Source organism: Xylona heveae, assembly GCF_001619985.1.
Source record: "Xylona heveae TC161 unplaced genomic scaffold L228scaffold_3, whole genome shotgun sequence".
Lineage (NCBI taxonomy): Eukaryota > Fungi > Ascomycota > Xylonomycetes > Xylonales > Xylonaceae > Xylona > Xylona heveae.
In genome coordinates this window covers 210,875-238,143 of record NW_017264195.1, presented here as the reverse complement: position 1 = coordinate 238,143, position 27,269 = coordinate 210,875, and the positions used below count along the sequence as shown (strand labels likewise).

At 49.4% G+C, this 27,269-nt stretch overlaps 9 protein-coding genes across 9 annotated transcripts; 6 read left to right on the top strand and 3 right to left on the bottom strand.

The window, feature by feature from the left end:
- Positions 1–208: 208 nt before the first annotated feature.
- Positions 209–2,803, bottom strand: L228DRAFT_208782 (hypothetical protein; the record flags this gene model as incomplete). The annotated part of the gene is made up of 3 exons (XM_018329773.1): positions 209–256; positions 317–729; positions 787–2,803. The coding sequence occupies 3 exons, from the start codon at positions 2,801–2,803 to the stop codon at positions 209–211; spliced, it is 2,478 nt and encodes an 825-aa protein (XP_018189562.1).
- Positions 2,804–5,458: 2,655 nt separating this feature from the next.
- Positions 5,459–6,180, bottom strand: L228DRAFT_86597 (hypothetical protein). Its single transcript, XM_018336925.1, has one exon. It carries the CDS (start codon positions 6,049–6,051, stop codon positions 5,581–5,583), a length of 471 nt encoding a protein of 156 aa, XP_018189561.1. The 5' UTR covers positions 6,052–6,180; the 3' UTR covers positions 5,459–5,580.
- A 2,212-nt stretch (positions 6,181–8,392) lies between these two features.
- On the top strand, positions 8,393–9,650 carry L228DRAFT_236980 (NAD(P)-binding protein; the record flags this gene model as incomplete). The annotated part of the gene is made up of 3 exons (XM_018330886.1): positions 8,393–8,413; positions 8,507–8,933; positions 9,070–9,650. 3 exons carry the CDS (start codon positions 8,393–8,395, stop codon positions 9,648–9,650), a joined length of 1,029 nt encoding a protein of 342 aa, XP_018189560.1.
- A 1,345-nt stretch (positions 9,651–10,995) lies between these two features.
- Positions 10,996–12,525, top strand: L228DRAFT_255334 (NmrA family protein; the record flags this gene model as incomplete). The annotated part of the gene is made up of 2 exons (XM_018333881.1): positions 10,996–10,999; positions 11,178–12,525. The coding sequence occupies 2 exons, from the start codon at positions 10,996–10,998 to the stop codon at positions 12,392–12,394; spliced, it is 1,221 nt and encodes a 406-aa protein (XP_018189559.1). The 3' UTR covers positions 12,395–12,525.
- Positions 12,526–12,745: 220 nt separating this feature from the next.
- On the bottom strand, positions 12,746–13,480 carry L228DRAFT_208920 (P-loop containing nucleoside triphosphate hydrolase protein; the record flags this gene model as incomplete). The annotated part of the gene is made up of 2 exons (XM_018329784.1): positions 12,746–13,353; positions 13,432–13,480. The coding sequence occupies 2 exons, from the start codon at positions 13,478–13,480 to the stop codon at positions 12,746–12,748; spliced, it is 657 nt and encodes a 218-aa protein (XP_018189558.1).
- A 1,209-nt stretch (positions 13,481–14,689) lies between these two features.
- On the top strand, positions 14,690–16,774 carry L228DRAFT_266370 (hypothetical protein; the record flags this gene model as incomplete). Its single annotated transcript, XM_018334850.1, has 2 exons — positions 14,690–15,188; positions 15,330–16,774. The coding sequence occupies 2 exons, from the start codon at positions 14,690–14,692 to the stop codon at positions 16,772–16,774; spliced, it is 1,944 nt and encodes a 647-aa protein (XP_018189557.1).
- A 4,065-nt stretch (positions 16,775–20,839) lies between these two features.
- L228DRAFT_198165 (C4-dicarboxylate transporter/malic acid transport protein) lies at positions 20,840–21,946 on the top strand (the record flags this gene model as incomplete). The annotated part of the gene is made up of 1 exon (XM_018329618.1): positions 20,840–21,946. A coding segment is annotated over one exon (1,107 nt), but the record flags the coding sequence as incomplete, so codon positions are not given.
- A 370-nt stretch (positions 21,947–22,316) lies between these two features.
- L228DRAFT_236974 (hypothetical protein) lies at positions 22,317–24,037 on the top strand (the record flags this gene model as incomplete). Its single annotated transcript, XM_018330885.1, has 8 exons — positions 22,317–22,355; positions 22,424–22,582; positions 22,777–22,932; positions 23,061–23,075; positions 23,114–23,217; positions 23,436–23,592; positions 23,705–23,712; positions 23,800–24,037. 8 exons carry the CDS (start codon positions 22,317–22,319, stop codon positions 24,035–24,037), a joined length of 876 nt encoding a protein of 291 aa, XP_018189555.1.
- Positions 24,038–25,289: 1,252 nt separating this feature from the next.
- Positions 25,290–26,697, top strand: L228DRAFT_266367 (hypothetical protein; the record flags this gene model as incomplete). Its single annotated transcript, XM_018334849.1, has 2 exons — positions 25,290–25,811; positions 26,221–26,697. 2 exons carry the CDS (start codon positions 25,290–25,292, stop codon positions 26,695–26,697), a joined length of 999 nt encoding a protein of 332 aa, XP_018189554.1.
- Between the last annotated feature and the right edge of the window lie 572 nt (positions 26,698–27,269).

Genomic DNA, 27,269 nt, shown 5'->3' with positions numbered 1-27,269 from the left:
AGAAAAAAAAAATCAATCATGTGTGAGAGAGGAGGGCCTATGGGAAAGAGAAAAGCACAAGAAAAAAATAAGAACACCATCCCACTGTACTGCATGTGTCGTCAAGGTAGATCCGAATTATTGTGCCAATCGTCAACCGGGAGCTAAGAATTCCGGCTTCGCCTCATACGCCGAAACAAAAATAATAAACTGTCGCGCTGCGGCGAATTTAAAAGAAGTGTGTGTAGACTTTGGACTGCTCGTGAACTTCCATCTCCTACATAGAGGTCAGTAACAGTTTGAAACAATCTACTTCTAGAACAGGTATTGCACCTACCATTTTGAAGGTGTTGAGTTCCTCCTTAATTTGTTGAGCTAGCATAGGCGTCAAACGATTGCAAGTCGCAATGTCGCCCCTGCGGTCATATTCTCCGCTAGGCCAGGTGTCATGAAACTGGATTCGTGGGCTGAAAGAAATGTTTCGAGACATGCTCTGCGGGGTAACGGGCGCGCTCTTGGCTCCATTCATAGAGAAATTGGCAAGGGCGGTAAAATAGTCATCGCCCTCAAATCCAACAGACTCGGTGCGACGATGAGCAGAACGTGGTGGCTGATCATCGGCGGGAGTGCTGGGCGCCGTTGATCCCGGGGTGCCATTGGCCTGTGGAATGTTGGGAAGATTCAATTCAAGGGCTTTTCCATCATAAGTCTTCGCCGTTGGAGAAGAGCTGCCAGAATCGGTTCCGGTCCCTGTCCGAGGGTTAGCAAAACATCAAGTTCGTCAGGGTCAACCAGCAGGTTTCGTACGCTTCAAGATTCCCTTCTTTACTGCCGCCAAAACCTCGGCCCTTTCCTTATCACCACCTGCAATGCTCATCCGTTTCCGGCCAAGTTCATTTGTACTACCTTCGCCATCACGAGGAAGGTCTATGCTACGGCGGACAGCATCCAGCGAATTGCGCTCAAGCTTCGGAAAGCCGGTGCCGCCTCGCATCTGTTCATTCGCCTTCGCGTTTACATTGACCTTTTCTCGTTCCGCTTCAACTGTGACCATGGAAACTTCGCCCACGCTTGCTGCTGGCATGGCAGAGTCGGCCGATGGAACGCCAATCACCGATTTAGGCCGGAATAGCCCAGCCAAGGAGCGCGTAGACCTTTTCATCCCTTTGCCCATCTTCCGAATCATTACTGAAGCAGAGGACGCCGTCGACGAAATGGAGAGATTATCTGTCGAGCCGGTAAAAATGTTTCCTTGACCAGAATAGATCCCCTCACCGATTCCGGCCGCCTCTTGCTTCCGAGCCTGCTCTGCTTCATGCTCAGAAAGAAAAGGGCGATTCTGCTGATTTGTCTGAGCAGCAGCATAGATGTTGTTCTCCGCAGAGGCACGCCGAAGCTCTGCAGCGCTCCCAAAGGAAAAGGCCCGCCTCAGACGTGACTTGACACCCTTCTTACCGTCCCTTTCAGGAGAAGCATGCTGTGGTGAAACGGCCTTGCTATCGGCCACGGGTGTGTTTGTCACACCAGTTGAGCTTGATTCGGGAGCCGCTGCCTTGGAATTGCTGCCAGAGGACAGAGGCTGTTTTGTGGAAGCATTTGTCCCCATGGAAGTAGGCTTCGAGAGCGAAGACGGCTGATTTGGACGTTTTCCCTCCGAGGTCCCGCGAGCCGGAATATTGATATGCTTCGGGTCCTGCTTAGAGGCAGAGGCTGCAAGACTAGCGTCTCTTTTTACGGATGAAGGACGAGTTTCGCTCCGGTGCGATTGTACGCTCTCGGAGCTTCCATTTCTACTATGCGAGCCGCCGCGCGGGCTCTTAGCCTGCGCGGCTCGAAGTTCTCGCTGTCCAGGAGATGGAGGGCCCATACTTCTGCTGTCTCTAGATTTGAGTGGCCTTGAGGCTGTTCGAATGTCGCTAGAAAGGGTGGCTAAATCTCCACTGCTGAAGCTACTGATGCTCCGTCGACTGTACTGCTTAGCATGCTCGAGCGTGGGCCGGCGATACAAGAGCATGTCGTCAGCACTGGCCATTCGTGGCTGTGGTGTGTAGTTTGCGACAAAGTTTGGCATACCAGCAATCGAAGGGGCATTTTGAAACGAGGCATGAGATTGGAGAACAGGGGAGCCGCTAGGTTGGGCGGCATGATTGTACAAATGACCGACATAAGTCATGCCGGAACCCGAAGGCAAGGTTCCTCCCTGCTGCTGCTGCGAGTAAGATGAGATGGGTACATTGGTCTCCGCTCGACGATGGTTTCGGCGATAACGGTCAGGAGAGGGTTTTGCAGTTTGGCTGACCGAGGGCACTTCCAACGAAGGACTTGAAATATTGACGTCCAAGAATTGTTTACCCGTTGACTTCTGACCAGACGGAACCGACGTGTCGTCTTTGGCCATACGTTTCTGACCCAAAGAAGAGTCTGAAGAGAACGACGTAGCGCTCGTCGAAGAACCGGCATTTCTGCTTGATCCAGAAGAAGAGCTAGACGAGGACAGCTGACCGTTTGGATTTACCGGAGCCGACAAGGTCCGGTGTTCGGGTCGAAGATGAGGGGTAGACTTATTCTGCCATGAGGCTGTGCTAGATAAATTTGGAGTGCTAGTAAAGGCGTAGGGCGCAACGGGAGAGAGCGATGCTCGATATGGTCCAGCCGGTCCACTCCCAGCCGATCCATTGTATGTTCCTCGAGAGCCTGAAGCTGATCGAGATCCTGTAGTTTGTGAAGAATTTGTCTGGAAGGCCCCAGATGCCGATGTGGGCCTGGTCTGGAGCATGGTGACTGAAGTAGTTTGCTGGGGTAGTGTTTGAACAAGAGCTGCCATGATGATTCTGAAAGACAATCGCTACGAAATGCTGGTCGAATGCGACGGACAAAGCGCAATACAATATCAGTTGTCAAACCGAGGTCAACAAAAACTCCGACGAGTGAAGGAAATCTACATGGCAACGAATCTTATTAGCATCAAGTTTCAAATGTCCAATGAAAACTCTGAAGACGTAGACAGAGCGGCTGATCTTGCACGGAAGAAGCCACACAGTATAGTAGTCACGACTTGCTCACTCATGCAAACCGATCCCCCAAGTGTGAGTCTCTTCATAAACTGTCTCCTCGCTGGGGGCCAAACGCCAGAACGTACCCCTTTCATGAGCAAATATCTGCTGGACCTCCCGGGATTAAAATGCGTATGTTGCTGAAGATGCCGTAAATATTCACAAGCCGTGGATGGAAACGAAAGCAAAGATCCAGGCAAGAATTACTAAAGGAATAAAGGGTGTCCGGTGGGACAAGCGAAGGAGAACGCCAGCGTCTGATGATAATGATGACAGTCGAGGTAGAAAAGAAAAGGGTTCGAAAAGTTTGGAGGCGTTGAAGTGAAAGGGCCGCAGTGGTATCGGAGGCTCAAGGAAGCAATGACTTCAACCTACGCACTCAAGGACGACTGGTGCATAGAATTCCCGGTCTCGCCGGCGGTTTGAACGAAAGATGCAACAGAAACAATGATGCAAATGAGGTTGCAGATGCAGAATACTTGTCGGTGCCAGCTGATGGCGACACGAGCGTCAGATGGCTGGAGAGTTTGGAGATTTAGGGCGAAAGATGGCGTTGGGAAAGGCAAGATATTGACGCGCGAAAGGAGAATGGAACGGCAAAAAACAAAGGCAGAAATGAAACGGATGGACGACTGAATGTCGAGAGGGCTTACGCGCGAGACGACAACGCTGGCCAGATGTGCTGAAGATCCCGGGAGGGAGGTGAGGAGGAAGAAGGGAAGAAGAGTTTAGGGAGGAGTGGGTGGGAGTAGTGATGAGGTGCTGGGCGAAGACGGGGGAAGGTTGTCGAGAGGAGTTCGGGTGGAGTGGAGTAGAGAGGGACGATGCCGGCCGCAGTTGTGCTATGCACACCAGCAGAAGGCTTGGTAGACACAGCACCCGCACAATACCCGCGGGCTAGCAGCAGCGCGAAATGGCGTTGTAGAACTCGCCAGCATCGAATCAAGCTGTGGACAGCAGTGTGAGAGAGAAAAAAGGCTACGGAATCGTAGTGAAAAGGGCAGGCAGAAGATGGTGAAGGACAAAATTCTTTTGCTTGGGACTCTTTGGGGCCACCTGTGGGGGGTATGAGAAGGGGCGCGAAGACAAAAGGGTGCCAGAGGACGACTTTTGGCACTCTCATATCATCCAGGGGAGCAGAAAAGACCCTTTTTGGCACGACGTGGGCGATTTCGCCCCCTCCTGAACCAATTAACATGCGGCATGGACGAACCCTTTTGCGGGTCTGGCAGGGTGCGAGGGATGAGCGAACTAGGATTAGTATGGCAGGGGTCTGGTCGACCGCGCGACCAGGCACGTCCTCAAGAAAGGAAGGCGCGCATGTCGTTCGTTCCTCTCGCTCTTTCCCCCTTCCCGAACACGACGCGAACAAGCTATATTCACCGAGTGACTCTGAACACCAGACAATTGTACTGCCAACACACAAACTAACCAAGGGGTCTCCCTCAACGGTGGTCTAGGTGTACTCCGGGAGACATGTCAGGTGGCTTCACTATTCATTATTGCTCAGATGCATTGCGATATGCTGCTTCTTTTTAGGGTTCTTTTCCCTCGCAATTAAAGGCAATACATACTTTCAGCTGCCCAAAATTCAAGAAGAAAAGAAAATGGAGTGCTTGGTGTGTTCTGCTTTCATTGCGAATATGCTGTCCTACATCCCGCGCCCGGGGATGCCTTACATGCGCTTGATGCGGATCATCCAAGGTTCTTGCGCTCCTCTCTTCCACCAACCGAAGACAAGAGGGACGAGAACTGTACTCTTAGGTAGCAAATCCCTCTGACGCTGGGTATTCTCCCCCTAACTTTGTATATGACGGGATATTGTGAGCTAATACTAGCTTACTGCGGGTACCGGGTACGATTCCTGTACAGCTCCGCATAGGCGTGCACTCTATGCTTTCATGCAGAAAGAAGAGTGGCTAAACGGCACGATCCGGCCCACCTGGGACCCATGAACTGAATTTGTCTCTGCCACACAGCCTCGTACTCTCTCGGTACTGATACTTTTGGCCCGACAGGGGGACTTTCGGAGGACAAAACGTATGTAGATCTCTCCTTTTACCACAGTCGCCCTATTTCAACTCAATGAAACACTTCTTTGAACCTTTTATCCGCTGGTGAGACTCTCTCATGGCGATGACCTTGTCCGAGAGGCCTGTGTACCATTTTTGACACGACTTGATCGTCATAGCCCTTGTTGTCAGTGTTTCATCATGTCAACCCTCAACCGACGCGGGCACTTGTGCCCGTACTGTACCTTTTTCGACACTCCCCCGCGACAAGCGACCTTTTCACAACTCCCTGAAGTGCATCTCTCATGATAGAAGGAGAATGATATGTACGGAGCGTGGAGCGACAGGGGGCGATGCAGATGTAATTGATCAAAACACACTTCCACCACCACCACCTAGCGCACAGAAATTGTTAATTGTACATTTCAATGCTAGAGGCCGCATGTCTCACTCGTGCTTGTGAATGAGCAACTCCATTCGGCTTCTCCCCTTGGCCCTCTGTACGAGTACGCTTTGGCTCGCGTCGAAGCGATAGCTCACATGGCGTGTTCTCGACATGGAGGGTCCCCACTCCCTGCTGTGTTTATCATCATCGATGTGCAAAATAGGCAGTCATGTAACTTTTTCGCGTCGAGATGCAGTCCGATCTTGTGGAGAAAGAGTGTGCGAGGTAAGACGGAAAAAGTTACAATCGAAACTATTAAATCTCTAAATGTCCCTGTTCCAATTCCGGCTCTTTTCGGGAGTCGCCCCAACAGAAAAAGACTATTGTTAAAGACGCGCAAAAAAAAAAAAAAAGAAAGAAAGAAAGAAAGAGGATAAATATTCAGAACTAAGCAACGAGTGGTGCGGGTCATCGGGCGGGGGCTACCCTTGAGGGAAGGGAACTGTTTGCAATTCAATAGTGTCAAAGACCGCGCCTCGGCAGCCTGGGCGAAGCAACCGGATTTGATCAAATCGTAACTCGTTTTGGAGGTAGGGAAAGAAGGCGTGTCCATCACTTTCATCCAGTCTCATCGTTGAGCAGGGATCTGATTCCCATAACTCTGCATGTAATCGTTTCAATCCACCTTTCCCAACTAGTGACTGCGTGGTGGGAAAAGAAAAAAGCATTCCTCTTTTACCGCCCAAGAATTTTGCACGTGTCAAATCCATCAAAACCAATTCTGCATGCAGCTTAGTCGTTCCCTCAAGGGTGAGCCCTTGACGTCGCGCGTCACTCAAGAAAATAGTGATGGAGTGAAAGTCAAATAAGACCGCTGAAAGCAGCATTTCGGTCCAGAGCTGTGCCAGCTCATAGTAGCTAAGAGTCACGCAAGGTCCTTTGGGTTGGGGTCGTCGTTTGGGGACGTCGTTCTCCAGAACTTTGGTCGTTCAAGCGAGGCGAGTCCTTCTTTCCACATCCGTCTCTCCGCCCCTTCCCAAATCTTCCTTGCCAGTGTCCGGAGCACAAATTAGAATCCCAATTCTGGTCATCATTGTTCATGTGCGTTTCTGAACCATCACCACCACACAAGAAGCGGAATATAATGTCATTGACATGACAAGTACGTGGTATTTCTTTACAGCGAGACTAGTGCAGATATACTTTATTGGAGATTTTGGTTCAAAACTCATAATTGATGAGTTTGTCTCTTCTGACCCCGCAACATTGCTCCGCAAGGAAATTTTCTCCAGCTCAATGCTGCTCAGAGTCGACCGTAAGTTACCAGAGTATCTGATGGGTCGAAAATCGTGTGCTTCCCCACCATTATCCTACCGAAGCGGCTACCTCGGGAAGCTAATATTGCAGGCACCGTTCCTATTTTCTTATCCCTTCATGCTCCCCTTCAAAAACCCAACCAACGACGTTCTCGCACATATGTTGCTATACCGTACGTCACCGCACGTCGTCGTTTGGCCGATCCGAGATTGGAGGGTCTCATTAGGATGAGTTTGTTCCCTGGCTTGAACCATAGGCGTGGAGAAAATGCGGCAAACGTACACAACGTCTGCCATCTACCAAACTACTGGTGCTGAAAACAAACATCTGATTTTCAGGTCTCTTGCTCCATCAAGATAAGATCGTCAAATTGCTGTCGCTATTGATGTTTCATCTGGGACGCCGTTGCCTTCTGGGCGGGAACAGCTAGTGGCTGGACGCATAATCTCATGATCGGCAGGCACGTTCGATGGGTACGTACACGTAAGTTCCGCATCTCTCCCACAGAGCAAATTTCGTAAAGCTCTGAACACTTGTAATATTTGGGGAAAGTAGGTAGGGTTTCGGCGGGGAGCCGGTGAGGCCTTCCCAGCGTGATCCCGCCGGAAGTGCACTTTTCCGTCCCTTATTTTCCCCTGCCCCTCAACATAAACTACCTATTCTTGGCCCGGGAAAAAAAGAGTTTTCGCTATCCACATTGTGGCTGCTGCTTATCTCAATGCGGCTGCAAATACCCTGTGTCCTGCCACATTCCCTTCTTACGCCATCGCTCATAACTTATCGCGGGGAGGAGTCTCCAGTTCAAGAGCACAACAGATACCGCCAGTATCTCAGTGCAGTGCCAGAATCACCTCTGGTCTCCACTCTGCTTACGTTTCTTTCTTTTCCCCACAGAGCTTAACTCTCTGTCCGGGGTTATGCATACCTACTGAGTAGTAGCTTCCCTTTTATGAGTCGACAATATATACCGAGTACTTTCAGTACAGCACAGCTTGCTGCTCCGACGGTCTTGCTGTGTAATACAAGAACTTTGTCCACCGCCCGCCATTTTTCTGGAAATGGTCGGCAGCCGAGTACAGGTTGACAGCAATTATTGACCAGACACAGGATAAAAGGGAACGTTCTTCTAGCCATGCTAACCGAAATGTCCAGTCAGTTCAAGTGTGAGGGAGTCGTCGGCCACTGTTACAAAGTGCGTATAGTCCGGTTCTGTAAACACTAACGGTCGAACAAATGGCCCTCCTTTCCCATGGTAGCATCACCTCTTTTCATAAAGGTTAGCTTAGAAACGATAAGCAGCACATACAAGACTCGTTGCCCAAAGCATCATACCATTACAAATTAATGTTGCAAAGCATTGCGGGGATGTCATCAGCAACGACCGAAACTCTTGTTCCATCTTCCATTTCCACCTTTTGTGAGGCTTAACTCCTTAGTTCGGTCTGATCAGTAATGGAATAATTATGCACCTATGCTTTCAGTAATCGGTCTGTGAAACCACGGGGCTGACAAATGGCGACATTTTCTAAAATATTCATGACCACGGCATATAAAACGACATGAATATCCCCACCGAAGCTCAAAGGAAAAGCGGAAAAGTTGTGAATATCTTCAAATAACGCTATCGGTGACATTTTACAGCAAAAATGGCAGGTGATCTTGTTCTGGTACGTTCTTCCAACCCAGCTCTTAGTTAATTGATCCCACCCTTTAAGAGTTATTGGCATTGATCTCTAAACTGATATTCTACTGTCGAATAGCTTACCGGCGGCACGGGCATGATAGGGTTTCGAACCTTGGTGTTTGTGCTACAAAAAGGTTTCCGTGTCCGTTGTGCAGTCCGCAACCAAGCTGGGTTTGAGAGAATCAAATCTTTGCCCTCCATCTCCAACTACGTTGACCGTCTCGAACCCGTGATTGTTCCAGACATTACAGCTAAAGGAGCATACGACGAGGCTGTCCAAGGCGTCAAATATATCTTACACATAGCTTCTCCTTTAGCCTCGCCAAACTTTACGGATTTTGAAAATGAAGTTATTATTCCAGCTATCAAGGGAACCGTTGGAATTCTCGAATCGGCAGTCAAGCCGGCCGCCAAGGGCATCAAAAGAGTCGTGATTGTGTCTTCAATCGTTGCACTTGTCCCTCCTCAAGCGATGTTTGGACCTGATCCAAAAACCTATACCGGTACGTATCATCCACTCTTATATCCGAATGCTTTAACTCTCCACCAATGTCATCCATAATGGTCAGCGGTGAAATCGTGATCATTGATCGTCTGGTCAGTCTGGAGGATATGTACTGATCCTCTCTTCATTTGCAGAGGCGGACCGCGCACCTGAGCCACAAGGTGGATACGAAAATGGCATGGCCGCATATATAGCTTCGAAAGCATTTGCGCTGCAAGCGACGGAGGCTTTTGTCAAAGAAAAGCAGCCGGAATTTGACGTGGTCAACATTTGTCCCAGCTACGTGCTCGGACGAGACGAAACTGTAACTGATGCTAAACAAATCACAAAGGGCACAAATGGCTTTGCAGTCGGTCAGTTGTTGGGAAGTCCAGCTCCTTATTCGGTACCATCGGCATCGGTGCATCTCGATGATGTGGCTACGCTCTTGGTCGAAAGCCTGAATCCTCGCATCCCTGGAAATCAGTGCTACCTTGCTACCTCGCAAGCGATTGAAGGCACTACTTGGGCCGCAGCTTTTGATATTGTCAAAAGGTACTACCCGAAGCAAGTATCGGAGGGCATCTTGAAGGTTGATGGCAAGTCTACGTCGACCAATCCGATCCGGTTTGATCCTAGCCATACGGAGAAGACGTTTGGAATCACGTTCAAAGGCTATGTGGATCAAATAACTAGTATTGTCGACCACTATCTGGTACTCCTTGGAAAGGAGTAGAGATTTGACTGCGTTTCCCCATTGCATCTCTTTCCAGCAATTTTAATAATGATTGATGATTTAATGTGTGCCTTTCTCCCTATTACTGTTTACCAATCTGCTATTGTTTGGAATTAGCAAGTTTATAGTTACTCCCTGTTGGATAATTACTTAGCTTACTACCTTTATTGACCAACTTGACCATTAGTTCAGGGTGACGAGAATGTAGCTAGGAATAATCAATGCTTGGATTTATATCGAATCCAGGCCCGTCTCCAATCTCAAAATGTTGGTTTTTATTTGGAATAGAATGGTATTCTTTTTTCTTCGGTCTCTTGTTTTAAAAATCCGACATTAAAATGTGTAAATGCCTGTAAATTTTCTTTTCTTTTTCTCTTTTCTTTTTTTATTTTTTTTATTTTTATTTTTGAACCAGGACCCTGTGGCCTTCGTTTATGCTCAGTGGCAAAGAAATGTATGGCCTGATGATATTTTGTTCAGTCAACTCTCCGACTCCGACGGGACCGACAAGTCACAACCGTCCGTCGCGAGTCTAGTGACAAAACATCTCCGTGAGCAGGCCCGCCGGCCCGCACGCCGAACCTAATCCCAGCTACATCCCCAGTAAGCACCAACGCACATTAATTAAGGTTACTTATTCGACAAGCGAGACGAGCTACTCGTAGGTAGGTGCCTTGAACTACGAAGTATAACTACGGCAAGTATTAATAGCTTACCTTGGACTCTTTCCTACCCGCGTCCACAATGCACAGAGTTGCGGACCCGCGGTTATTAACGGCCGTAAACAGTTGAATAATCAACCCCGGTTTTCCATACGGATGCACCTGACTAGCTACTTGGGACTTATTGTCAGATTTGGGAAGATGAGGGGGGTTTATTTTAGAAGATTACTCCGAGGATGAAGGGCTCGGGGTTATTGGATGATCTAACGTGTAACAGCACATCAATAAACGAACAACGCATGGTCAAATATCGGACAGTTGGAGTAGAGATTAGTGATTTGGTCCGTATTAGACGCTTCAGTATAGCAGCATTTTGACCAATGCACATTACGAACAAAACAACTATGTGGTGAGACCGTGCAACGGAATGGGTTTGGCTGAGCAGCATTCAGGAGAATATGATCTTTCCGATGTATAGCAGCTAGCTAATTCAATTTACCATTGGGTCGGATTTCACAAGTAATCCATCTTGAAGGTCCTGGCTCCCGATGCAACAAACTTCGGCCTTGGCGTCCGAGATAATACAACATTTTCGGGGGAAAACATAAGACTAAACAGTCGGAGGCAAAGTAATCAGAGATCAAAGACTCTAGACTCCCATCACTAATCTTGTCGCTGCGTCAATGGGTATTGATTCGGACATACTAAGACATTTGTGCTTTTAAATATATTGTCATTAAGCATCATGTCCCATTGTCTACGGCATAGTCTCTTTGATAAGACCCAAGGTCATAAAAAAAAAATAAATCAAATATAAAAAAAACAAAGACAAAAACTGCAAACCCACATTCTTCTGCAATGCAAGCTTCCAAAATCCTCGTCATCGGGGGCACCGGCGCCCAAGGCATGCCCATCATCCAAGCTCTTGTGCAAGACAAGAAATACTCCTGCCGCGTGCTCACGCGGGACGTGGCCTCTGCGCGGGCCAAATATCTCGCGTCTCTCGGAAACGTAGAACTGGTAGAAGGCACATTTGCCAACGAGCACGACCTGCGGCGCGCCTACCACGGCTGCGACGGCGCGTTTGTCAACATTGACGGGTTCAATTGCGGCGAGAAAGCCGAGATTTTCTGGGCAATTCGGTGCTACGAGCTTGCCATTGAGGCAGGCGTTGTGTTTTATGTGTACGCCAATTTGGACTATGCGTATAAAAAGTCGGGATATAATCCCCTGTTTCGGGCGGGACATTATGATGGCAAAGGACGCGTGGCGGAGTTTATCCTTGCGCAGAACAGCAGCAACAAAGACAATAACGACAATAAGAACGGCAACAATAACAAAAATAACAATAACGACAATAACGGTAAGATGAATACGAATACGTTGAGTAGCAGCGGCTCCACGAACAGCGCGGGAACCATGGGAGTCGCGGCGTTTACGACAGGACCATATATTGAAATGACCATTGGAGCCAACACGCCCATGACGCCGAGTATCGAAGAAGGAGACGACGACGGCAACAGCGCAATCGTAACATGGCGCGTCCCTCTTGGCGACGGCGCAGTCCCGCACGTCGCGCTCGACGACTGCGGCTACTACGTGCGGTGGCTGTTTGACCACCCCGAGCGAGCACACGGGATGGATCTCGAGGTGGCTATTGAACATATCCGCTATGCGGACCTAGCGCGGGCGTTTGAGAAAGTGACGGGCCATCCGGCGCGGTATGTTGATGTCAGCCTGGAGGAGTACTGGGACAGTGGGCCCATGGCGGGATCAGCGTCGCGCGGGACAGGGTATAATGCGGACCCAGAGGACGCGGCGACAATGTCGATCAAGGACAATTTCACGGGGTTCTGGAACATGTGGAAATACTCGGGCGGGAATGTGGGTGTGATTCAGAGAGACTATGCGTTGCTCGATGAGATTTTCCCGAGCAGGATCAAGAGCGCGGAAGAATGGTTCAGGCGGGAAGATGAGCTGGGCAGGAAGTCGGGTAAGGGGTCGTTGTGGGAGAGGGTCCAGAAGGGGAATTTGAAGCCCGTGATGAAGTTGGTGGAGGATAGGCTGAGTGGTCGGCTGTGAGGAGATGGGTTTGGATGAATATGTAGTGTGTGCCTCCGCCCCCCAAATGTATATTATGAGTATGGTAGCGGTTTTGTTTGAGTTCTGTAATGAAATAAATTTTCTGTTGTTATTGGTATTGTGTGAGTTGTGTGGGCGGAAAAGGAAATGTATGCTATGCAAGTGACCCGATGATCATAAGGAAGAAGAAGAAATGGAATTTATACCTGGGGTATCTTAACATGATTATAAAGCTGAATGAAGCCGACACCGGGAATAGAGACAAATGAAATGCCGGTAGGAAAGACAAAAGAAAAAGAAAAAGGAAGAGCAGGTGGTTTCCAAAGCCCCGCTCTGAGTCAAACCACAACTCTATCGCATCACTGGCGGCCTCGACTCCTTGTTCCACTTGACTCTTGAACAGATCCACTCAACTGCTTCTCGCACCCCGACACCATTCAGCGCACTCATGGGCAGCACGCGACTATCCCTGACACTCACGCCCTTTTCTCCTTCAAACACTTTCCGTACCAGGCCTTCTTTGATCTTGACAACTTCGACGCAGTCTTCGCGGTCCTGCTTATTCGCCAGCACAAGCACCGGCACACCTTCCGCATCCTCATTTTGTAATACGCTCTCGAGCACGAGCTTGCATTCGGCCAGCCGTCCTGCTTCAATACCTTGCTCACTCCGGAGCTTGTTGATGTCCGCATCGCCCACGTCGCTGCTATCAATGACAAAGACTATCGCATGGCAAGACGAATAGTACGACTGCCATAGATTGCGGAGCGAGTGCTGGCCCCCGACGTCCCAGATTTTGAGATACATGTCGGGTAATGATACGGTTGCGACATTTTGGCCAACGGTCGGGACGGTCTTGAGTCGCGGTTCCGTCTGAGATTCTAAAAAGTGCGCCTTTATTTGTTCGAGCAGAGTAGTCTTTCCGGCATTGTCAAGACCCAGGAGAATCACCGAATATTCTGGCGTTTTATACCTTTCTGTCAGGACTTGGTTTCGCGCGGGTTTCAGAGGGATGACGCAAGACCTAAAAAGCGTACCTTCTTTGCTAGTTGCATATCTATATAATCCTTTGACTAGATGATACATTTTCTCCCAGAAAAACCGATGGCACGTCGGCGGAGGGAGAATGGTCCCAAGCAAAAGGTTAAAGGATCCTTGATCCTTTGTTGTTGGTGACGATAAAGGGCGTCTATTTGGTTTGGCTCGCTCCCAAGATGCAAATGATGGCCTTTGCGGTTCTTACGTACGCAGGCTGCGGCAAAATTGGCCTTAACCGTTTTGACGGGGGTTAGTGAGACGTACAGTGATAAAGGTCGTCGGAGAGTCGGAGGTTTGCGTCTGGCAGATGGCGGGAGTTAGTTTAGTGGAGACGGCAGAAGGGCGGAAGAACAGCTGGAGCAACAAAGGGCTGGTGGTGCTGGTGGGTCATCTGGGGATGGGATGGTGTCTCGAGTGCTGCTGGTTCTGTGTACTGAATTGATTTGCAGGTGAAGATAAAAAGATGTCCTATGTAGGAAACTAAGCATGTGAGATGAGCAGATCCTCGAACATGGATAGACTCACCATCTCAATATGAAGGTCAACATCACTCATTTTGCCCCTTGTCGCTGCATTCCTCGTTGCCATGTCTCATGTCGTGGTCTGCGAGGGAGGATGTTGATCGTGGAATTAATATAGATGTGTCGCTAGTGTTTAACTCTGCTATATACACACCAGGCTATGTCATCGTGACTGTCTCCTCCCCTCTATACTCTAGCTACGGTACAATGCTCTTTCTTTCATCAAGTCGCCTGGACATAAACAATCTACTTGTTCATAGATTGTTTACTTAACGCCGCAATTGGTTTTTGATCTCCGTCGAGATCTCTCAACGGATAGAAACTCTTCCAGGCAGACCCCACCGACGGGGAGCTCAAGCTACATCCGCTGCAAGGGCGCGCCTCAGGGACGATCGAAAGATGTGATACATTTGCAGTTCAGCCAGATTCTCAACTGCACCGAAGATCTCTCCCATTGACTCGGAGAATCCTCCTTTGCCCCTACAGATTTATTCTCACCCACGTTTCAAAAACAGCCCTGCATATTCACAGTCGGAGTTGCCGGTCGTCGGATCATATTCACTCTTCAGTCTCGCGCCATCGCTTCTCTGCACCGTTTGGTCGTGTTGTTACCAAACAATCAGAGCCAGACCGCTTCTTCCTTTCTCTTCCTTCCTTCTTTCTTCATTAACGCGACTTTGTCACGCGTCAACTCCACCCTGTCAGAAGCCAAGTGCCGTTACAAAAAAAGTTGACCATGGCTCCAATTGAACCAGACCTGTCCAATTCCAATGCTCGTCCTCTCGCATTCTTGACGGCGTACGGGCTCGTTGCCGCACACGTCACTGTCTTGGTGGTCCGCACACTCTACCGCGCCTCTCGCGCCTTACCTCCCTCGCAAGCAACGCGTAGCAGACAGTCCCATCGTCGCAAGCATGTAGCTATCTTTGCAGCACTGGCGGCTCTCAGTCTGGTTGTCACAGGCTACTACGTGTTTGGTGCGTTCTTGTTGTCGTACCGTGTATGGGCTTTGCAGCGGGGTGAAGTCGTGCCAAGGCATCTGTGGGGAGAAGCAGGCGTTTTCTTTGCAGGCGAAGAGGAAAAGGCAGTGGACCTCCAATTGGGAAGATGGTGGAGAGAAACGGACCTCATCACTGAATTTTGGGAGTTGACGACTGAGACGAGTCGGAGGTTCTGGTGGACGCAGCAGGCGTTTCTTGGAGCAGCAGCGTGGGGTGTCTTTGTAGCCATTGAAGGTGAGTATCAAGCATATTTCTCGTTTTCTTATGCTATTATCCTTGTTTACGCTATTTACGCAACTTCTTTGATCGTACTTAGCCTTTATTACTTTTCATGAATCCTATATGTGATAGATCAAGCTGACCAAACACTTCAAGGCCAACGACGCCGACTTCCACATCTCTGGGCATTCATCCTTCTCAGCCAATTCGTCGGACTCTCGTTTGCCCAAAATCTCTTCAACATTGCAATATTACTGACCTCGGTTCCCCTCGATCCTGAAGGAGAACACGCACATCACCACCACCTCTTCTCTCCCAGCTCTTCCAAAACAAAATCTCAGGCCCGTTCGCATAAACGCACCAGGTCCAAGACCAAATCTAGCGAACTGAGAAATGAGCTTGTAACTGGGGCAGCCAGGGTAGAAAACGCCGTGCACACTCGATGGGACCGCCTCCGTGACCGGGTCCGCAGACTGACGCCAGAAAAGTCTCCTCTCTGGACTGCGCACCCAGCCTTACACCTTGTTCCGCTCGCAATATCCTACGTATCAATTTTTCTCCTCTACTATGCTCCGAACACTCCGTCTTTCAAGACTGTCCTTTTCATTCCCTTGATCCTGGCCTACCTTCCGCCACTAATCCACGCGTTCGCGCCTGAGAAATGGGGCACAACACATGCATCCTTACACGAGTCTCACCGCGCTTATCTGCGTGTTTTTGGCTTCATCTCTGCGATTTCGTTTCTTCTCCACGCCAAGGCTACAGTGTCGGCCATCATCGACAACAATTCTGGAAGCAACCCTTCCCATCGGCACAGCGTGTACTACCTCTTTGACGCAGCGCAAGCCCGCTTGCAAGGACATCCTGCCCCAAATGAATCAAAATTCGATCACAGCAAGTCAACCGCTGGCAACATTATCCGCGGACTGAATGATCATCCTGCCGTCAGTGTGATGGGATGGGACGTCCTCCTTAGTGGAGTCACATTGACCGTCTGGGCAGCTGTTCGTGGTCTTGACCTTCTACCGACTCTCTTCGACAGTATCGGAATGTCAAGAATCAGGAAGCGCGTGTTTGCCGAAGTTGAACGGGCGAGAGAACATGTGGCGGAAGCTGTCGAAGCCGAACGAGAACGAGTTGGTAATTTCATTGAAAAGGAGCGCGAGCAGCTTGGCAACTTGATTGAAAAGGAACGCGAACAAGTCGGACGTTTTATCGAATACGAGCGGCAACAAGTTGGCCACCTCGCTGAAAAGCTGGGTATCCATAAATCTGAAGAAGCACAAGCTTCCTCCTCCTCGGCTACCAGATCGCAGTCCAGCCCCGCACAACGCACCCGCGGTAAAGCTCGTCAGGGCCGCAGTAAACAGAGTCAAAGCCAAAGCGCAGCTCCCGAACAAGACGATCTGCTCTCCTCTTCCGAGGACGACGAAGCGTACACTGCCACGGAGAAGGAAGCGTCGTCTCTCCTCCTTCGCACTGGTGCAGAGGACACTTCTACCGACCTAGAGTCTGGCGCAGTTGCATGGACGCTCTTTGCTCTGGGCGGGCTTGGTCTAGCATCGGGTCCAGTCTGGGGCGCAGAAGCCGCCGGCAGATGATTGCCGATTACTTTTGTCCTCCTCATGTCTATTGTTTCAATGGGTAATACGTTATGAATGAAGAAGAGCAAAATGGACAGGAAAAGAGCGCTACAGGCGTTTAATAGTTTTCCGGGTTTGCTTATACTTATAAGTCGGGCATCGAATTGAAAAGTAATGATATTTATATTCCTCTAATCAATCTCACGAGAATGTCAACTTGCCAAGAAACTGAATGATACGGTATCTGTCTTGCTAAAGCAGCATCAAGTCTAGTCTAGTATATCCTATTCCTAGCCCGAGTTGGGAAACAGGGAATAGTTCCCGCTGTTCCGAGGGCTTCGCTTGACTCCGGATCGTCCCCCACGTCGGTTATTCCGGTCCCTGCAAACCATGCGGTTTTAGTCACAATCCCGTAACTTACCTTGATACAATGCCTTAACTTTTGATGATTCACACATGTTATTCTACTATTCCCTCTACCTTCTCTTGAATCTAGACATTCCCTCAATAGTTTGATCGACATGATGCCTTCACTCCGCTTTGGGATTAATACTTATATAGCCCGCCGGTACCCCAGAAAATCGCCTACTAGGTAGCAGGCCACGTTTCTTTTCGAACTAGAAATCTACGTACAACTTGTTCAAATCCTTACATCGAACACCTGGCTGTGAGGTCCTATTGTGGAAGATCTTGTTGAAATGGAATATGCTCAATCTGTGGCACTGCTGCCGCAGGTTCGTGAAACAGCAGAAAATTTCCTAAACGAGTTGCTCCAGCGTTATGGTCTTGAGCGCAAATGTCGGAACAATTACAAACCCGCAGTCTTAATCCAGGATACCTTCAAGCACGTTCAAGCAAAAGACAAGTTTCTCAAATTGTTTTTATTTCACATCTATGGCGCCATTTCGGGCGAAAAGCTGGATGTTATAACGTCAGGCATCTCTCCTGCTGTCTTATTTTTCCGTGATTTTCCTTTGTGGGATGATATGAGAAAAAGGGATGTTGTAGACCTGGTTGAAAATTTTGCTGAATTTCTGATGGACAGTTTTTTTATACCCTGTAAGTCGATTCAATTCTTCTCGTGAGTCGATGGTCACCATTGACTTTGGTTTTCTAGTACGAGCTTCTACGCTGAAAACTCCACAACCCACCCCTGCAGAGATATCGTCTATGCAACCTTCGTCTACAGCCGATATCTCGGAACGGGTGTCGAAGCTAAGAAAGGAATGCTTAATCCGCGATCATCATCGATGTTGCATTTCCCTAACGTTTGACTACAATGAAGCCAAGAAACGTAGCGAAGAAGATGGGGAAAACTGTCGAGATGACGATGGAAACCTTTTGCGAGAATTGCATGCCAGAGGATCTCTCGACCTTGAGGAATTGGAAGTCGCTCACATTGTACCTCATTATTTGTACTCCGTCTCTGAATCAGAATCAGAATCCGTGATTGTATGTCCAACCAAATCCTAGATTCCTCAGCCATTTCTCCTGACATTGGACTTAGGATGAGTCGAAGAAAACTGTGCTGAATATCCTAGGCATGTTTGAACCTCTGGCGGCGATGCTGGTCAAAGGGCATAAAATCGATAGTCCTCTCAACGCGCTCACGCTCGCTCATAAATATCACAGAAGGTTTGGCGAATTCGAGATATACTTTGAAGCCACTGAACAGCCTCATCGTTATAAGATTGACTCGACAGAGCACCCAATTTTAAAATTTAAGCTTCTTCCTGTATTTCGGACACTGCAACTTTGCCCGAAACGCACCATGGATCCTCCGCACCCGAAACTGCTAGCATTTCACAGGGCCATTTGCCTCATTCTGAAGCAAAGTGATGCGGGCAAATATCTCTTTCGGATATGGCGGGACATGGACGATTCAGTGGTGGAAAAAGATGGGTCGACCTGCCTTGCGGAGCTTGTGAGACTGCGGTTGGGAGGTTGGCCAATCACGCCAGCATCCTAGTCAAGCTTTTTTACAGTGTCATTGAGAATATTCGTGACCTTTTAGAGGTATAGGTATATTTGCAAGTTCGCTTTCATCGAGATCCCCGTTTTAGTCTTGATATTGGCACTGCAAACCTTTCAGATCTACCAATTCGTCTACCCCCGAAGCGTCAGACGTTTGGAAGAAACTACGAGATTGCTTTGAGGTGAAGGGTGGTTGGCTAGAATTACGACAGCTCAGTCAACCGAACATCGAACACATGCAAGCCCCTTGCGAAAAACTCGAGGAACCCTGAAAGTTGAAAATATATACCAGGAGCACAGTCTACTTCGTACACCGGGAAAACGTAACAGAACAATCTATGAGTTTAGACATACGTGTATCACGAGACAACAATCCTCTGCCGTTCTGCAGATTCTCAAAACTTCAAAAGTCAAAATTCATCCCCCGTGTACAACGGATCCAGAGAGCGACTAGAACGATGGGGTCATGAATCTTCTTTTGCTACAGACATTGCATCTGCACATTTTGTATCTATTCCGATGTCATCTTTGATATAATTATCATACAAAGTACCTTGGATACCATAGCCAGATCAGTCGGGCTCGGGATTCGGGGCTCGGGACTTGAGGATAAATCACGAGTATGAGCGCGGGTCAAGAAGTATAATCTGATACTGATTTTTCTTATTTTTCTTCCCTTTTTCTCTTCCCTTTCTTCTCCCTCATTTTTCTTATAGTCTTTTTTTTTTATTCATTTATTTATATGTTCACAGAATATATTTATCTCTTCTCCAGCGCTACTGCTTCGTTATCCAGACTTTCTCATCTTTTTCGAGGAAAAATATTAGGTCGTTCCCCCTGTCAAATCGTTATCGGCTACTCCGTACTTGTGTACGACTTGACGCATGCGGTGCTGCTGCGGAACGTCTGTCGGATATATCGGACTTATGGTTTAGACTATCACTGAGGTACACTGCATCACTACATACTCCATATTACATACCTTGCCTTATCATTCGCTTGTTGGTATCCGTACTCTGTACTCTGTAACTTAATGAAGATACACTCTATACTCTGTATTTATGCTCATTCGCTCGTTTCGTCTTTATGCTCCCTCGCTCTGAAGCCCATGTGCTGGCTTGCTGGATGCTGGATGCTCGGTGCTCGGTGCTCGGTGGTATCAATGCGCCGTGTAGGGATGTTGGCCTGTCGGGCAATGACAACGACAGTAATGGGTACAGTATGATGGGTATGATGTCATCATCATGCAAACCCACATCCCGCAAGTTGCAACCCACAACGCACAACGGCCAACCCGCAACCCGCAACCCGCAACCGCAGATTGCAACCTACAGCCCGTTGGCCCTGATCGCGGCACAGTAAATCACCTTGTACGTAAGAAAAAAGATGACTTCATACTCCGTACTCATTGCTTTACTTTACACGGTACGGAGTACCTAGCCTTGTTGCCTTCCGGGGAACAGGGGAACGAGGCACTCTACCCTACACGGTAATTCCGCGACAAAAGCAGGCGTAGTGTGAATTATACTTCCGTACTCTCCGGGCTTTCCGGGGCGAAGGACTCTCCGTCATTGTAACGTTATTCTATATTATTGCATGCGACTGTCGATCGTCAATTTGTCTGTTGAGTTTGAGCTTGTGCTACATGTCCTGGGAAAAGGTTTGAATGAGACGAGAAGACGAGAAGACGAGAAGACGAGAGGTGGCGAGGGTTTCTTTATATCTTCTGTGAAAGCGATTGGCTTTTTGTTGGAGATACATACGTCGTACGTCAACGTCAACGTCAACGCGCATAGTGCATAGTGCATAGTCGCATAGACGATCGTCGCATACATTGGATAGACGGACAGACGGATAGACAGCTAGACGGACAGATAGACAGACAGGCGGACAAGCACGGGAACTTTGAGGAGGAAAAGGAGCACGAGGGACATGTCTACGGCATCGAACCAGCGAATGGTCAACATGGACCAAAGCCACCACGACTTGGAATCAGGTCGAGGGGAGCCATACTCCGACGGAGACTACAAACATGATCCCGAAGAAGGCGGAGGAGGAGGAGAAGAGACAGCGGGTAAAAGGGACGGCCCAGCAGGCTCGCACCAACACGTCTCGATACTGGAACGCATGCGACACATGACATGGGCATGGTACACGACGACCATGAGCGCCGGGGGAATCGCACTACTGCTGCGCCAAACGCCGCATCAATTCCGGGGCCTAGAAACGATAGGCAAGATCGTCTTCATCTTCGACTTGGTCCTGTTCTGCGGCATCAGCGGGGGCATGTGCCTGCGGTTCTGGCTGGTTCCCAAAGCGCTGAAACAATCATTCCAGCACCCGACCGAGTCGCTCTTCTTTGGATGCTTCTGGCTCTCCATCGCGACCATCATCAGCGACATTCAACTGTACGGGGTCCCGGCATGTGGGCCCTGGCTGATTGTCGCGCAGCGCGTGCTGTTCTGGATCTACGTGGCGTGCACCGCGCTGGTCGGGATCTTCCAGTACTGGTACCTGTTCACGGCGACACATATCACGCTGCAGTCGTTTGCGCCGTCGTGGATCCTGCCCATTTTCCCCGTCATGCTGTCGGGGACCATTGCGTCGGTCATTTCCAGCAGCCAGCCGCGAGAGCACGCTATCCCGATTATTGTCGCGGGCACGACGTTCCAGGGCTTGGGTTTTCTCGTGTCGATGCTCATGTATGCGAATTATTTCGGCAGGCTGTTGACAGCGGGCTTGCCAGAGCCTGCCACGCGCCCGGGCATGTTCATCTCCGTGGGCCCGCCGTCGTTTACGGCCATTGCGCTCATCGGCATGGCGAATGGCGCGCTCCAGCGGTTTCCAGAGCATTATATTGGCGAGGTCAAGGCCGTGCCGACGGCCGAGGTGCTGGTCGTGGTGGCCGTGTTTGCGAGCATCTTCTTGTGGGCGCTCAGCTTCTGGTTCTTTTGCACCTCCCTCGTCAGCGTCCTCGTGTGTGTGCCCCGGCTCAGCTTCCATCTCACGTGGTGGAGCATGGTTTTTCCCAATACGGGATTCATCCTGGCCACGATCAATATTGGCCGCCAGTTACATAGTGAGGGCGTGCTCTGGGTCACCAGCGTCTTCACGGTGATTCAGGTCGCCGTGTGGCTCTTTGTCGGGGTGTGCCATATTCGTGCCGTCTGGCTTGGACTGGTCTTGTGGCCTGGAAAAGACGAGGACAAGGAGGAGGATTATAATAAAGAGGATTGACCTGCATGTAGATTAGATTTGATTCTTGCTCTTTTGATCCTTTGCTCTTTTGTTTTGTCATATTTGTTGCTTGATTTCTTCGTTTAGAGATGGATATTCTCCTCTAGATTTGTTAGATGTCTGTCTGCGAGCATTTTTCTTTTCGCATATTTCCTTGATGACAGCTATTAGCATCGACGTCATAGATACATAGATGATACCATAGATAATCCGTAGTTTGACCATAATAAATTCAAAAACTCATTGAATATTGATAATCAAAACGCGACAGACGCGGAGCAAAGAGCTTGTTGGAAAAGTACGGAGTAATTATTCCTGTACTCCTTATTCCTGACAATTACTAACCGCAATGCCCGAGCCCGAAGCATCTATATTGCTTCTGGACATTGTAAACACTGTTGTCTCGGGCCGGCCGGGCACACTGACAAAAGTCGGCATTGACAAAAGTAACAATAGGCACTGACAAAAGAAATTCAAAAACACTTGGATCTGAATCTGACCCTGGACCCATGTCCCGGATCAACGGTTCATCGGCGCCCTGGTGCCAGTGCCCCTGGTGCTTGGTGCTTGGGCTCGAGGGCCTGGAGCGGAGCCAGAAGCCTGTACTCGTACGGAGTATGTTAGTAGAAGAACCGGCGCAAATCACCCCTTTTGAGCATCGACGCCGTCGATGCCAGGAAAATCGCAAGCGTCGGATTGCCTGACGATCATGGTAGGCTTGTCGGCCAGGAACCAAGGATCTGGGATTACAACGGTATCGTGTAGTGAGATGATGTCCGAGAAGACTCCGAGCGGTAAAAACTACGCAGGTACGACAACGACGTAACAAGGGTTCAGAGCGAGGAGAGAGGAGCTTGGACCTGGTGTCACGCGAGTACGGTATTACTGGTACGAATACGTCAGGAGGAGAGATTCTCCGATTCTCCGGTCTCCGGGTCTCCGGAATCCGGTTTTGTACGAGTCCGGTAATACTACCTAGGTAGGTAGTCCTACGAAGCGTACAGAGTACGAGACCCTGAATGCTGTAATCTGTTATAGACGAGACAGTGGATGATTTCATGCCGATGCCGCAGACGTACTGACATGTTTGCAGGATACAGATTACGCAGTAAGCTATCATAACTGACGGACTACTGTAGCAAGTAGCGGGAGTTGCCAGAGTCTAGACGATTCCTCGAGCGAGCGAACCTGGCGATGAGGAAACGAGGCCTGGAGGGAACCAACCAGGGCAACGAGAGGAAACCAAACAAGTGAGCAAGTGAGCAAGTGAGTAAAGTGGGTTGGTGGAGTCGGCTACGGTACTAAGATCGCTAAGATGCCTACGGAGATACTCTAGTAAGAAATGCCTAGGACTGCCTAGGACTACTGTAGATGCCTGTACCGAGGTACCGCAACACTACCATGGGATTGAGGCGGAAACGGTAGCCAATCAACAAACGATGATAAGGAACTGCATGTGGTTATGCAGAAAAGGGAAAGATGTCGTGCGCCAAGACGTCCTTCTCGGGCCGGGGAAGGGCCGGAGAGATAAGAGTTATTCGACCAATGACAGGACGTCTAAACAATATCTCCTTTCACGGTACTGCAGTGTACATGCGTACTCTTACACCACCCGGTGTAAGAATGTAGGTAGGTAGGTAGGTAGGTAGGTAGGTAAAGGTGAGGATGGCAGGATGGCTATGTCTAGTACTCACCGCTGATTCTTCTATAGGTAAAAATATCATATTATTATTGTAGTGTACACTGTATGTTGTACGCCGTATGATATGCAGCTTCATGCATTGGATCAAGCAAAGACGTGCATAGATATTGTACTGGATCTGATTTGATAGAAAGAGTAAATGGGTGAACATACATACTACAATGAACGGGGAGGTCAGTGTGTCAAGGACTACGAGTACCAAGACAAGGTTCAAGCCGCGTGGTGATCATCTGGGATCATCAGGATCCTCGGATCGTCGACGCCAGAAACTGTATTTGGCGGTCAGTGACGAGGCCTCAGCTACGGATCAACAGGGACCAACGGTACAATGTAATACTGAGGGACAATTTACCTTTTTGTCGACATGAAGCAAAGCCTTTATCAAAGATCACTGTACTCCGTGTGGTAAATGGGCAGACGAGCGGTTGCTTGTCAAGGAAAGATATGGTGGTGATGGCATGTCTGGACTCTTAACGGAGCTTGCCAGTGGAGTCAGTGATGAGATGGGTTTGGTAGCGAGCGAAGCGTTAGTTTCCAGCTAAAACTTGATGTAGCGTAATAGTGGTAGTTATCACTGTGAGATGGATCTAAATGTGTCTACAGAGTAAATTAAGCGAAACGGCATTTGATGGGAAGTGCAAGTAGCGACAAGTACCATGGGCATCTCGTATCGTAACCCTTACCCTGCGGACTTATCACTGCACGTTATTTACTTACCGTACTAACTAACTCGGTCTTAAACTTCTTCTGGCCAACGCCGTCGTCTGGACTGGTCGAATGAGAAGGCGACAAAAGTAATAATTAGTTTGATGGCTGATAGCAAACTTTTGGTTGATGCCACTATCTGATTTAGTAGAACTCTACTACTACTCTACTACCTCCTCTTCAACGTCCTTTTGCATGTGTCTCTTTCTTCCTCCGCCTCCCAGTTCTCTCTCTAAATCTTCTCTACGGAGTACTCTACTCTACTCTCCTCTACTCTCTACTCCTCCCCGGGATCGTCGTTTCTCTTCCCCTGTCCATCATCCATCGTGAACGTTTTGCCCCTTGGGAAACTCTCCTCTCCACCCTCACCCACCACCCACCCCCCTCCCCTCCACCCCCCCAGGGCTACCAAGGCCGATCCCACGTTACTATTCGTAATAACTATCGTCGACCAAACACTTTTGACCCTCTGACCTCCCACCTTTTTACTCTCTCCTCTCTCTCCTCTCTTGCCCTCATTGACATTCTGGTTTTCAATAATTCCTGCCCCTTTTTTTGCATCTTCACACACACGACACAGATCGACATCATATCGGACACGCCACCCCCTTGACGCTCATCTGAGATCTTCTGTATTCTGACGTCGTCTTCACCATCCTTATCATCCTTTTTCACTTTTACACATCCTCGCATTCTCACGCGACATCTGTTCTCTGTCAGCATCAGCAGAGAGGAAACATACAAGATCTCTACACATCTTCACCACATCTAGATTTCAACCTGAATCTACCAAGGGTATTGGATACACTAGATCCTCTACACTCGGTGTCGTCCTCATTCAACCAAAATCACATCCTCTACACGCATTTACGAACTGTCACGACCACAAGACTACTCTCGTAGAGAAACACAAAGATGACTGCGGAAATCTCAATCGCTCCTGTATACACGGGCGTGCAGCAGCATGCCGGCGTCTACTACCAGCCGCAACAAATCTCACCTCGTAGCGCGCAGACCGGCTTCATGTCGCCGACCAACATTTCTCCAACGTCTCCTCGCGCTTCAAATAATACCCTCCACAATCTTCATGCGCACTCGCGCCAGTTGCGGCCCTTGAAGTCGCCTCTCTATGTTCCTGCCGTGTTGCGACCGACCGAGAAGCCCACCATGCGGCGACAGGGTGGACGATCGCCGCCACAGCAGCCTCAGCAGCAGCAGCAGCAGCAACAGTACCAGTACCAGCACCCCTTGACTCCACCGCACAGCAAGCACAGCAGCACCGACAGCCTCAACGGCGAGGCGGCCGCCAAGCGTGCCCCTCTGACGCGAAGCTTCAGCGACTTGGCGCAAACCAAGCGCAGCATCTTCGAAGACGAGCGACTCAACGACATGGCCTTTGGCGAAGTCACCGGCCTCCCCACCCGCGAACACTGGAAGGTAAGCTCATCTCGTTCATCCCGTTCATCTTTTCCCCTTCGTTTGTTTGTTCCCTGTCGTCATAAAAAAAATCATGTTATTTTTCCCGTTGTTGTTCGTGTTCGTCTTTATTTTCCGATGGGATTCCCCTGCCTTATGTATGACGGTGGTTCGCCATACCCCTCGCGAATTGCGTCTTTGGGTCCCCAGAGTCCACGCGACCGACACTGCGGATATGCGAACCTCATCATACCTGATCACTCGCACGCCATTTGCCTGATCGATCGGCTATCGCTACCCCCAACCCTTGCATCCACCCACTCTTTTATTTCCCATTTAACAACACCTATGTCCCCATATCTCTAGCATAATATTCCATCAACTCTATAATACTGTTTCATCACTGTATAATACTAACAAGACTATATAGCCCGACGCATCAGCACCCAGCTGCGACGCGGCGTCATGTCATAAACCCTTTACGCTCTTTGGCCGCCGTCACCACTGTCGGCGCTGCGGCAACATTTTCTGCTCCAACCACTCGCCCTATACCATTCCCTTGGACCAGTATGCCCGCTTCCACCCGGACGGCATCCGCTCGCGCGCTTGCGACAATTGCTGGCAGGAATACGGCCGCTGGGAGACTGCCCGCTGCAGCCGCAGCAACAGCGAGTCGTCCGAGTCGTCGTCGTCGTTGGGAAGATCCCATGGTGTTCCCAGCGAAATCCCTACCTCGGGCATCGGCCACCGTGCCGCCCTCGCCAACATGCTCGGTCGACAGGGCCACGGCGCGGCGGCGGCCGCCGTAGTCGGCGGTCGTACCGATCTGGGCGACTTTGAAGCCACGCAAAAGTACGGCAGCGTCTCGGCCAGCGTGCCCCGCGACTGGAACTGGAGTACCTTTTAAATCCTGTCCTGTCCTGTCATTTCCTGTCCTGTCGTCCTTCGTTCCTGTCGATTCTGTCGTTCCTATCGGACTTGAATCCAGTATCTGGGTCTATCTTTTTCCATACCACATGCCAGGCGTGGTGCTATATACCGCGGCGTAACATGTTATGTCATGCCAAAGCATTTCTAATGGGGAGAGTCAATGGCGTTTTTTATCCGAATCATATTCTTACGATCACACATGCGTGGAAGGAATAGGTGTAGGTGTTCGTTGCATAGCGTGGAGGTTATCTGATAACTCAACGGTGCTATTGGAGTTTACCGTCTTTTAATCTGTTTGCTTTTGCTTTTCTGTTCGGTTTTTCCTTTTCTTTTCTTTTCTGGGATATCTTCTGTTTGCCTGTGTTTTATACCCACTTTCTCTCGCTCTCTATATTATTATCATTATTATTACTATTATATCTATTTTTCTACCTTTTGTCTGTGGGGGTCGTGATTATATCTTCATCGTCTCCTGACTCTGTTCCGGGTCTCGTGGTTATTTCCTTCCACGTTCCCTCTCCTTTGTAGGTTCCCGCGCACAATGTGGTT